The 11,687-nt window shown below is 55.7% G+C and overlaps 1 protein-coding gene across 2 annotated transcripts in view; it reads right to left on the minus strand.

Moving 5' to 3' along the window:
* Positions 1-1,003: 1,003 nt before the first annotated feature.
* Positions 1,004-11,687, minus strand: part of SH3BP4 (SH3 domain binding protein 4) — an 84,436-nt gene continuing 73,752 nt past the window's right edge. For both annotated transcript variants that reach the window (XM_028105218.2, XM_028105217.2), the window contains 2 exons: positions 3,779-3,967; positions 1,004-3,032 (listed from right to left, as the gene is read on the minus strand). In XM_028105218.2, coding sequence (XP_027961019.1) covers positions 2,808-3,032; positions 3,779-3,967 — 414 coding nt within the window. In that variant the 3' untranslated portion in view covers positions 1,004-2,807. The remainder of the gene's footprint in view (positions 3,033-3,778; positions 3,968-11,687) is intronic.

The raw sequence follows: 11,687 nt of genomic DNA on the forward strand, positions 1-11,687 counted from the left end.
GGAGAGGTGTTCCAGCGTGGTGAAGCAGCTCAAAGGCAGGGAGGGATGAGTGTGGGGGATGGTCCAGGAGCTCTGCCGCTGATGGTGTGTGGGATGCGCAGCCAAGGGTGAGCATGAGCCCAGAGCAGACCGCAGTAAAGAGGGAAGCAGGAGGGGAAAGTGGCCAGGTGGCCTGGCGGGGGAGGGAAGAGGGGCCAGGTGGCCGAGGTGGGGGCTAGGGTGTTGAGAGGAGTAAGGAGAGCAAAGGGAGAGAAGGCAAAGGTTGTAGTCCTGATGTGGCAATAGGAATGTTTGGGAACCTACAAGGTGCTGGGATCTGGTGATCACTGTGGGGAGGGTCCCAGGACCAAGCCTGTGCTTGGCTGCTGTACCAGGTGACACAGGGGGCGGCGCCTTGGTGATCACAACAATGTGGCACCTACCTGCCCCATGTGACATGACTGTATGATGGTCAAGTGAGGACCAAGGCGGGAATTTATTAGGGACGAAATTGTTGTCTTCTTGGGAAATTGTTTTTTTTTTTTTCCAGCCAAATCCTTTTCCTGAATATTTGGTCCTCAAAAAACACCTGCAAACACCATAATTTTATATGCAAATGACTATTATTTTGAATATCAGAATGAACATCGATAAAGAACTGGAGATTTTTTTCCTTTTTTTTTTTTTTTTAATTTTAAGTAGACTCCATGCCCGGGGTGGAGCCCAACGTCGAGCCTGAACTCACAACTGTGAGATTAAGGCCTGAGCTAAAATCAAGAGTAGATGCCTAACCGACTGAGTCACCCAGGCGCCCTGAGAACTGGAGATTTTAACCGAGCTTCTTGGACCGGACTACAGAACATTCAGTAAAAATATAAAAGTTATCTGCTAAACCAACGGTCACACTGTCATCTAGAGGTGGCTCTTGGGGGAGGGAGCCATTATTCACGGATGCTTTCACTAGGTTTTATTGTTTTATTTAATGTTTGGTTGGGTACAGAAAAACACACACACACACACTTAATAGGTTAAAATATCCAAATAAAATTTACTGCAACTTTTGTAGAATTTAATTTGTGCTACAAGACATGTTGCATAGGAAACTATTTAAAGCCCCTGAGGAAAAATATCCACGGTTTAAGGTGCAACTGGTTTTGCTTCTTCTTTGGGGAGAAGGTGAAAGATGATCTCCGGAAAGAATGAAGGTGGAAATGAGAAGCGGAATTTAAGGTTACTTCGTGGGATGATTGGGGAACTGTGTGTCCTGGTTCTTGCAGCATAAGAAACATAGTGTTTTCCTGTGTGGGTTTTTTTGTTTTTTTTTTTCCCCTAGCCAGTTGGTCTTCAGGATCTGAATCAATAGATACATAAGAATGTTTCAGCCCAATAGGGATCATCCACTGATTACACTAGGTAATTAACATAACATGTTTCAAGACAGCAGATTTAGAGAACACGGTCCAGGAATCCCCACATCATTTCATACAAGCACGCTGCGTGTCCTGGCACATTCCCGGGGATCAACTCTCTTGACTTGCCAGACAATTCTCCCGCCCTGCCCCTTCCTCCCTCCTAAGCTGCCACCGCTGCAGTGCGATCCCGGAGCCCAGCACTGCGTGCCCACACAATTGCCACACCGATCTACAACTGTAAGGTCACCAATGCAACGCTCTGCCAAGTCCCTGACTTTAGGTGGGAAACATTTTCATTTTTGGAAAATGTTCATCCTGCTTACATAATCTTTCTATTGTACACAAAAAAGATGGTGTCCCCTGTGCTATTTCCTAGGCCATGGGGGCCTACCAGGAAGGGAGAGGGGTTGATTTCACATGGAATGAAGCAGGACTTGGCCAGTCGCAACAGGCACCTCTGCGCGCACACGGTAGCACAGGGCACCCCTCCCCCGCCCCCGGGGAGAAACAAGACAGCGGTGGCTAGTGGCTGCGGGAACCACCACATGGCAAATGGCACTGTTCTCTGGAAGGACCGACTGCACACAGGTGGGGGCCATGAAGAACGCCAGCTCCCAGCTGCCTTTTCATCTCTAGGGTGACTGCTTGCTCACGTAGGAGTTGACTTGGTCCACTAAAGCTCGAAGACGGTCCACATGTGCTGTCGCTGATTATTCACGGTAACACGAGGCAAAGGTACAGAAGAGAATGAAGTCGAGAGGGGACAGCAGGAGCCTGGACGCTCTCAGAAAGGATGGGCAAGAGCTGGACTCATCTACCGAAAAACCACATTCCTATTTGATTTACCCTTTTCACAAGCAGAGAGTAAGAGAGGTCCAACACTTGAACAAGCGTCTCTCCGCGCGCTGTTGAAATGCAAAGTGTGGCTGGGAATCGCAAATGCCCCCAGTGACCTCTAAATACATATATACATCTGTAACATAATTTAAGAAGGTCTCCTAGAACATAAAAACCTCAACAGCATCCTCCCCTATTAAGGTGTGGTTTTTTGTGTGTGTTTTTAACCTTTATGGTCCATTAAAAAAAATGAGATACCACCTTTCTCATATGCCTGCCCCCCCCATACTTTAAAAAAAGTGATTTTAAATTTAAATTTATACCTAACAAATAGAAAGCTATTTGATTGGCAACGACCTGTGGTAGAAATCCCCTTCAGGCCCCCCCCCACTGAGATGGAGGAGGGTGGTGGAGCATTGTGTGTGCTTGGTCCTCGGGTGTGGGTCCGGCCCTTGAAGGACCCCAGGCGTGTGTGAGCAGCGGCCCTTCCTCCCACCCTAGCTCCACGTGGCGGCGCGGGCACCCAGGACCGACGGAGGGCGCATGGCCCAGAGCAGTGGCGGCTGCCAGGGCACCCGCTCAAATCACGAAGTCGTCGTGGTCCATGGGACTGAAGGCGGCAGCTCTCAGAATGTCCAGGGAGTTCACCAGGATCAGGGTCCCCGTGAGGTGTTTCCAGCGCTTGGTGATGGGGTTTTTCATCTTGTCCAGGCCTATGTGTAGCTCCTGGATGACATCTCGGTAGCTGTCCCCGATCTGGTGGCTCCAGGTTAATAAAAAGTCATAGGCAGGTTTCCACATGGCCTGCATGGTGGAGTCACCCAAAATAAAAGGGGGGGAGAGAAGATTAGGGACAGTAAGAGATTTGATCCTATTATTCGAGCCTATTAACTGCAGTCCCTTTGCTCATTATTTGTGCTTCTCAGCGGAGAGCGAGACAAACCCAGAGAAACCGGTGGAACGGACTCTGTCCAGAGCCAGCACATTTCTGAGGCAAGAAGGTGTTTTGTGCAAGAGCAGGTACATAGCAAAGGGTGCCTGAGCAAACAGGAAGGACTGTTCTCCTTACAATCCCTACAACCCCTGCAGCACTTTCTAGGTGGGCCATTTCTTTAGAAATTCGCTGCATTAATAAAGGACACCCTTATTCTGGGATTTCCTCCTTCCTAGGTCTCCCAGGCCCGAACCAGCTTTCTGGAAGCTTAAAGCAACCTCCGCCAACCAGTGAGACTACAAAGAGCCTTTTAGCAGGAACCCAACCGGCTCTGGCCAAAGTTCCACGACATACCAGGTATTTAGCCAACACAGACCTGGCCAGAGGCCGAGCAGAAGTGGCCACAAAGGGCTCCGTTGATGCGCTGCTCTGTCTGACGGAAGGTCACTGAAGTTTGGGATGCGCAGCCAACAGTCCCGGGAAGGGGGAGACTTGCCCCACTCAGGGAGAGCCTACTGTGTGCCGGGCACACACTTTCTCACGTCAACTCACTCATTCCCATCCACATGCTCTCAAGTAGACAGTCCTGTGACGGAATCTCAGAGCCCAGGCTCACCTCGCTGTCCACGACCCCATTCCTGTCCCGGTGCGGAGACTCGTATGCGTCCATCTGCTGCTTGGACACCTTGGCGAGCTTCTCGGCCAGCTCCCTCCAGCGCTGCGCCACCTCGACGGCCGTGGTCAGGAGCACGAAGTCCTGGATGAGCCTGACCACCAGGCCCTGGCAGTCCATTTTCAGTAAGGCCTGAGGAGGAAGGAGCAGAGCATAAGGCAGTCAGAGGGCAGCTCTGGTTTCACGTTGGAATTTCATGCGGAGGCAACGCGCTCTTTACCCAGAAAGTTCTAAGGCCTAGAGAGTGCCCCCTGAACTCCAGCATGGCCGACACCCACAGGATGGAGAGAAAACAATGAGTTTTGCAGGACGGACTGGGTTTGCCAGCGCTCTCTCCCCTAAGTCCTGTCCACCTGGAAACTCTGAATGACTGTATTCGGCAATAGGGTCTTTGCGGATGTCACTAGTTAAAACCGGGTCATTGTGGACGAGGGCAGCCCCTCGTCCAATGACTAGCTGTCATTATAAGGACAGAGACAGAGACAGAGAGAAGAAATCCATGTCAGGACGGAGGCAGAGACGGGGGTGAGGCAGCCACAAGGCAAGGACGGCCAAGGACTGTCGGCGCAACCGGGAGCCATAAGCGAGGACCAGAGCGTCCCTCAGAGCTACAGGGGCAAGCTGCCTGCCAACACCTCCAGCACTGGGAGAGAACCCGCCTCTGTTGTCCTGGGCCACCCCGTCCGTGGCGCGTCGTCTTGGCGGCCCTGGATGCTGACCCACGGGGTGAGGGTGGATGCTGCCTGTTGGCCCTGTTCTCGCTCCCTTGGAGCTGCTGGACATAGTGAGGCTTCGCTGAGACGGACCGGGCGCCCGGGGCTCAGGGGCCCGGACCGGGAGCTGGGCTGAGGTAAGGTGCTGTGGGCATAGGCCGGGCACAGAGCTCCACGGGCAGAAGCACTCAGATGGGGGCTGAGGTGCACACTGACATCTGGGCTCTCAGGTTTTGGGGGCAAGGTGAGGACCCCATGCGGAGGATAAGGAGAATGGAGAGGCCCAAGGCTGAACCCGAAAAGCCCATCAGAACATCTTCTGGAATCAATTTGATTGCTCGCTTGCCAAAGCTGAAAGAACTTTCTAGTGTGTCTTCAGGACAGGAGTCACCAACTGTGGAGAGACTCAGGAGGGAAAGGAATGCCCGCCACCCTGGGAAGGAAGGAGGCAAGGGCACCGAGCCCGGCCCAAATGCCCACCTGGCCCCGAGCCAGCAGGTGGCCACCTTGGGACTCACTTCCCTCCCAGGAAAGGGGCCAGATCACGCAGGCTTCCAACATAAAGCTCAACAGTCCAGTGTATTCTGTAAGACCCTGGGCTGGGGTCTTAAAGAAACAAAGTCAGACCAGCTAGCACAAACCAGCAGGCCCCCAGGTCTGCCCACCGTGAGATGCAAAAGGCTTGCCACCCAACTTTCGTGATCCCTGCTGGGTGCACGTGGGCCTGGCACCATCCACGAAGGCTCTGCCGCCCAGCTGTCTCAGACTGTACCCCAACAGTGCGACAAGTGGGCCTCAGAGGCACCCTGGAGTCGGTTTCCCAGGCCCTCGGACACGTGAGCCTAAGACCGAAGAGGCTAGAAGCGGAAAAAAAAAAATCACCTGGTGTTCTTTTTGTCCCTCTAAGCTCTATCCGGGCACCTGCTGTCACTCCAAGACTCCAAGAGCACGTGCTAAAAAAACCCCACCCCACCAGCCCCTTCCTGACTGAGCCAAACACGCAGCTCCTTGTGAGAACTCTGTCCACTATTCCGTGAAGATGGCGGGTGGCCTTGGCTGCGTGCAGTTACAGTCTGCTGGGTCCCTTACTGAGACTGAGTATCCTCATCTACAGTCCATGTTTATTTTGGGGGAGCTTAACAACACGGAGGAATGGTGACTTTTTTGGCAATTTGCTGAATGTATTAGCTGGATGTCCCAGCAGGTCAATTTCTGCAATTTGCAACAGGGGTGATGGGTCAATCTGGTTCTGTCCCAGGTCCGAGGGTTGGCAGCTAGCTGGAACTACGGTTAGCCGGAAGGGAGCTTGAGGATCCCGTGGTCCTGTCTGGTTTGTTTTGTTGTGTTCTGGAATAAGCTACTACGACTGAGCACTTACTGTGAGCCGGGCATGGGCTCATCCACTCCTCAGAACCCCCATGAGGAAGGTGCCGAGCTCACCCCAGTTTGCAGATTAGGCCGAGAGAGTGATGGAGAAGCTCCCACACCTGCAGGCGGCCTGTCCAGGATCCCTCGAGGTGACAGAGGTGCAGGCAAGCCTTTGCAAAAGTTCTGCAGGCACTCACTCCTCGACATCAGGGATGGAACCAAACAAAACACGGATCTGGATTACGTGACATTTCAACCCTATGTATTTCAGAAAAGGGTCTGTTTTCACTTGAATTTTGATGTGGTCAAGTGAAATTGCTTAAAAAAAAAAATCAATGTTTAGTAGATCCGTCTTTCAGAAGCTATAAATACACCTACGTCCCCATGTATGGCAGAGGGACATGTGATCCATTGGTTGAATTCTGGATTTAAATTTTTGCGGTGTGGTGGGGCTGAAGTCCCGAACGCACTGCGGCTGGTGGAGTCCCCTGCTCCTCAGGGTGGACGGTCAGCCCCAATGTGTCCCCGCTCAGCTTTCGCCCACGGCTTCCCAGCGCACACAAAGAGAAAGCTCCAGAGGCAGTCTCCTTTTCTAGGCGACAGAACGCTCCAGAATCACGCTTCTGACTGGGGTCACCCCTGGCAGGAGCGATGACAGCGGCTCTGTCCCCAGGGGCACTGGGCAAGGACCGGGGCTCCATCGCAAGAAGCATGGTGAACGCTGGGACGGGGGCGCCTTCATTTACTGACATCAGCTCTGCTCACACTTGGATCGGCCAGTACGGGTTTCAACGGTCACAGAGCGGCCACACCACCCAAGGGGTATTTAGGCATTTTTTTAAGGGCACGTTTTGGGTGCCAGCGGGTCCTAGTAGTAGACAGCTTCCAGCAGGAGGTTCCGGCTCCCTTCCCTGTAGCTTCCTCTTTAATTTTCGCACACACACTAACACCCACAGGTAATCCCAGAAAATCCCATTTGAAACGAGGCTGACTCTGGCAGCAATCCCGCAGAGGGAATGGGAATTTGAGCCAGGTGACCAAACCTGTTCGACACGGCTAGACAGGGGAGAGGTTTTGGCTCCGTGGGCCCCGCAGTCTCTGTCGCAAGCCCCCGAATCAGCCGGTGTGGGGTGAAACAGCACCGACGGCCTATGAAGCGACGGGCACGGGCTCAGTCCGCTGTGACTTCACTTACAAAAAAGCAGGCGGCCCCGAAGCCAGTCCGCCAAACCCTGTTTTAGGAGATATTCTTATTAAAAGACAACGAGGTATCATTTGGGTTTTGCTGTATGTTAATCCCACCCGTGCTTCTATTCCCAAGATGTGCAAACATCAGAAGAGCCACCCTCCCCCGTATGAGCTGAGGGTAGCAGAGCCTCCTGCTTTGGGGCCGCCCGGCAGGAACCCCAGGAACTGCCCAAACGTGCAGTGCTTAGCTAACTGCCCCCTCTCTGGGCGGGGGGGCGGATAAGGAGGCTTTTCTCCCGACTCTCGGAGAATCACTCCACACGGTCCTCTCCAACCACCCCCCCCCCCGGAACCTCCCCGTTCGCCCCTCATTTCCATCAGCTTGGGGTTTATTCCACTCCTGCAAACAGCTGCCCTTCCCTTGATTTGTATCCTAGAGTAACTTTCTCTTTCTCAGAGAACCTTCTCCAAAAAGCCTGCCCAGGACTCAAATGACCCCTGGTTGCCACGCTCTTGAGCGCCGGCCTTGGCCCCTTCGGGGAGGCCTGCCCACGCCCCTGACGGTTCCCTCCCCACCCCAGCTGACCTCCCCGTCCCTCCCCACCATGAGGAGGGACCCTGTGTCTTGTGCCTGAGGGAATCCCGGCTATCAGGAATAACCTCTCGTTGGGGAAGCACGTGGCTGAACCAAGATACCTCCCGCTGTTAGACAAACGGGTCCCTCGGGGTTCCGTCCGCCACCCTCCACGCACATACTCCCGGGGCGTGGCCACCCAGATCTACTCCCGTCTCCAGCTTGAGCCAAGCCCTCTCCTTCAGTGCTGTCATAGTTCCCGGGACAAATACACACAAGCTCGTGTTTGCCATCACGTGCACCGGAAGACGCAGGAAAGAACTTCACCGTGCCAAGAGCGAAGAGCAGGCTCTGGTTTCTCCCCTTGGTGAAGAAAACAAGAGGCCCCACGGGGGACCCAAGGTTGGCAAGGGGAGGCGGGGTCTCCCGGGAGTCCGTCGCTACAGTAACAGCACCTGCACTCGCTTCCTGTCACTCCCAGCTGTGCACTCCCCAGGGACAAAATCATTTTCCATTCAGGACCCAACAAAACCTGGGATGAGCCCAGACAGCTGTGCAAACGCAAGCCCCCAAAGCTGTGAAGGTCCACCCCACTGTGCACGCGGCAAGAGAACAGAGCCTGTCACCCATGACTTGGGGAGAGTGGCCGCAGGCCCCGGGACCCGCCAGCCACCTGACGCTGACCTGCCAGGGGAGCGGGAGAAGAGCATGTGGCAGCCACAAACGAAAGGCCCGGCTGCAGAAGGTGCCCTTTTGCGTGGCTGCCAAGTATGAGATTCAGATGGAGGCTAAGTGGCCAAGGGGATCTTTGCAAACCTGGAAGGGTATCGCCCCCGGCAGTCCTCGGATTTGGCCGCACTGCTCACCTCTGATAAAACGCAGTTGCCAGTCCGTTTCCTTCACTGAGTATATCTAGAAATGAGTATCTAGAAAGTTAGGTCCTCCACCCCCAGCCGTCCTCCTGATGTTCCGCAGGAATGACATTCAGAGTGGGGTATCCCACTGACGGCAGCTTTTGAGGGGCTCAGGGACTGTGAGGCATGACAAGGGTCAGGGACACACCTGGACCCAGCTTGGCTCCCCTTTGATTCCCCTAAAACACTGTACCTCTCCGTGCCTACAGATCAAAGCACAGGTGTTATTGGGGCCAGGTGGCCCCACACGTACCAACTTCTTGGGTCACTTGCAGCCTCTGGTCTGCCCCCATCTCGGCTCTTCCGAACCCTGGCCCCTTGCCCGTGCTGAGGGTCCTACCTGACAGCCCCCCGCGCCCATCAAGTGGGCGCCTGCACTTCCTTCCCTCATCAGTACCAGCCCCCACCCCCAGGCCTGCTCGCCTTTCTCTGGTCTACCCGGGGGCCCTTCTCTTTGGGGCTCACAGCAAGTGTGTCCTGCACTCGTGTTCACTCCGTGCCTTGCTCAAGTCAAGGGCCCGCGTTTTTGGGAGCCCAGCAGCTGGCATCGCCCCCGAGCACATGGTAGGCAGCTCAGAAATGGCGAGTGAACTTCGAGTACAAACACTCGCTCCGGGGGTCCGTGGCCGCTCTTCCCTGCTCTGTGTCGGAAGCTTCGGTCCCGTACCTTCCACTCAGTAATCCTTGAGTGCCCATTCTGACATCTCCCGAGCCCGCCCGCAAGTCCTACTGGCAGAGGTCCCCGGGGGCTCCGTCCACCCTGGCTACTTGCCTCGGTCAGTGCCAGTCACGCCCGCTCCCTGTAGCAGTCCTGCATCGCCCCTACCCTCCCTGCCGCGTTCAATCCGGCCTGGGGGGCGCGGTCGGCGGGCTGGCCGTCCTCTGCCAGGGACGGTCGCGGCTTCCAGCGCGGGGCTAGGCAAGCCGGGGGCAGGAGGGGCATCCTCTGACAGTGGTCGCACACCGTCTGGGTGGGAAAGGGCAGGCAGGGGCACGCCAGGAAGCCCACGTCCTTGTTCAAGATGCCCCTTGAAGCAACGATGGAAGGGGATGGAAATGGAGACCCAGAGAAGAAGCACAGTCTGCCCGCAGGACGCGGCACAGTCTGCCCGCAGGACGCGGCACAGTCTGCCCGCAGGACGCGGCACGCGGCTCAGATTCTCGGGACTCGTGCTTGCTTTCATTCCTCTGACGTCAGTGTTTCCCGCTCCTTTCTCTTGCGACGTTTCAATCCGATGAGGACAAGAGCAGGAAACACAAACGCCAGGCACCAAGGCCATCTGGGATTGGGGAAAGCACCATGCAGATAGCGATCTGGGCCGATGAAGGGCAGCGACCCCGAGCACCAGGCTGTGGGAAAGGTCTGAGGGCACGACATGTGGGCTGGCGCCGAGGGACAGGAAGAGCCTCCCTCCCGAGTCCACGGGGCAGAGTTCCGGGCTGCGGGAGCAGTGCGGGCACAGGCCTGACCCCACTCCGACGGGAGGACTGAACGACTCTGTTCTCCCTTCCCATCTCCCTGCAGAGCCACTGTCCTAAAACTTTACCCCTTCAAGTGCGTTCACTGTTTCCAGACCAGGGAGTCCCATCTGATCAGAAAACTGTCATCATCACGCGAGGGACTGAGATGGCTGCAGGGCTGGCGGACGCACCGAGGCTGTGGGAAGCCACCGCTCAGAGATTTGAGCATGGGGAGAAATGAAACCCGGCTTCCAGCGACCCCTGAAACACGCGGGGACAAATTAGCCTGTGGTTTCTAGAGATTTAGCCAACATTCTAATCTGCCCACTCTCAGGATGGTGACGGATTTAGTCCAGGAACCGAGCGAAACACTGCAAACCTCCGAACAGACCTGGCTGGGGCCGGAGAGACCCCCCCCACCCCTCATGAAAGGAACCCAGGGATGGCCCCCAAAACATGTGCTGTCAGAGAAGCCCCCCATGTGGAAGAGAAAGAGTCACCATTTAAGTCTGGAAAGACCTGAAAGGAAGTGAGGGAACGTGGGTAAGCAAACGGCCTCCTTAGTCATCACTCTTCCACAGCGGGGAAGGGCCGCGCCCACTGTCCCATTTCTCTCCTCTACCCACTGGAGGTGAGGGTTTCTTGGGCTGTAATGAAGGAACCATCGATACTGTTTATGTCCCATGAAAGCACCCGATTCTATAATCCATAGCGAATCCCAGCTTGAGGACCTGGAGAGGGACCTGTGCCCCGGCCCACTGCGCTGGGTCCATCCGAGGGGACACTGGGTCTTGCGGGCTTGTCACAGCTCAGGGGGTGCATCCATAGCCGCAGGGCCAGCGAGGGGAGGGGCAACCTGCAGGGAGAGGGCGGGGACGCTCCCCTGCTACCTCTGCCCCTCCCCAGCCATGACAGTCCAGCGTCCTCCCCCCTGATGCTGCCATCACCAGGCGCCCCCCCCCCCCAGTTGCCAAGATCGCCCCTCTACTCGCCACTTCCAGTTCCCACCTCCTTCTCCTGGGCAACATCGGGCCTCATTCTGCTGCATGCACCTGGCATTTTGTATTCCCAGGAGCCACTAGCAGGCTGCAATGCCTTCTCCCTGCAATGGACTGCATTCCTTCTGGCTCCTGGCTCCCAGGGCAGTTGAGAGCTGCGTGTGCCACGGACGGACCTCAGCTGCACGCCCATGTCAACACGTGCATGCGCAGGCACGCGCATACCTGGCTCTTCTGGTCCTAGAGGCGCTCTCCCCACATGGCGGGTGCCAGGTAGAAGAGGGAATAGTACAAGTGGCAGAAACTCTGGGGGTGCCGAGGCTCACCTCTTACAAAAGTCAGGAGGCAAAAAGGCTGTGTGGAGCCTGGTGGAGCAAGGAAGGAATGCCTATGACCAAATCACACGGGTTTCCGTAGGAAGAAGCCCAGTGACGTGTCCCTATCAGGAAGATGGGGAAGGGAACAGAGGTGGCTTCTGCCGTAGACGGGACATCCACCAGAGGCAAAGCAGGGCGCCAAGAGAAGAACGTTATCAGGTTTCTCCAAGACAGGCCACCGGAAGCACACGAACAGCTGGGAGAGGGTGGCAGAGCCCAGGCCGTGGGGGGCCATTCGGGGTCCAGAAAATGCTTTCCC

The sequence above is a fragment of the Eumetopias jubatus genome, unplaced genomic scaffold, assembly GCF_037043125.1.
Source record: "Eumetopias jubatus isolate StellerSeaLion01/CBP00866 unplaced genomic scaffold, mEumJub1_p1.0 scaffold_3, whole genome shotgun sequence".
In the NCBI taxonomy this organism is placed as follows: domain Eukaryota; kingdom Metazoa; phylum Chordata; class Mammalia; order Carnivora; family Otariidae; genus Eumetopias; species Eumetopias jubatus.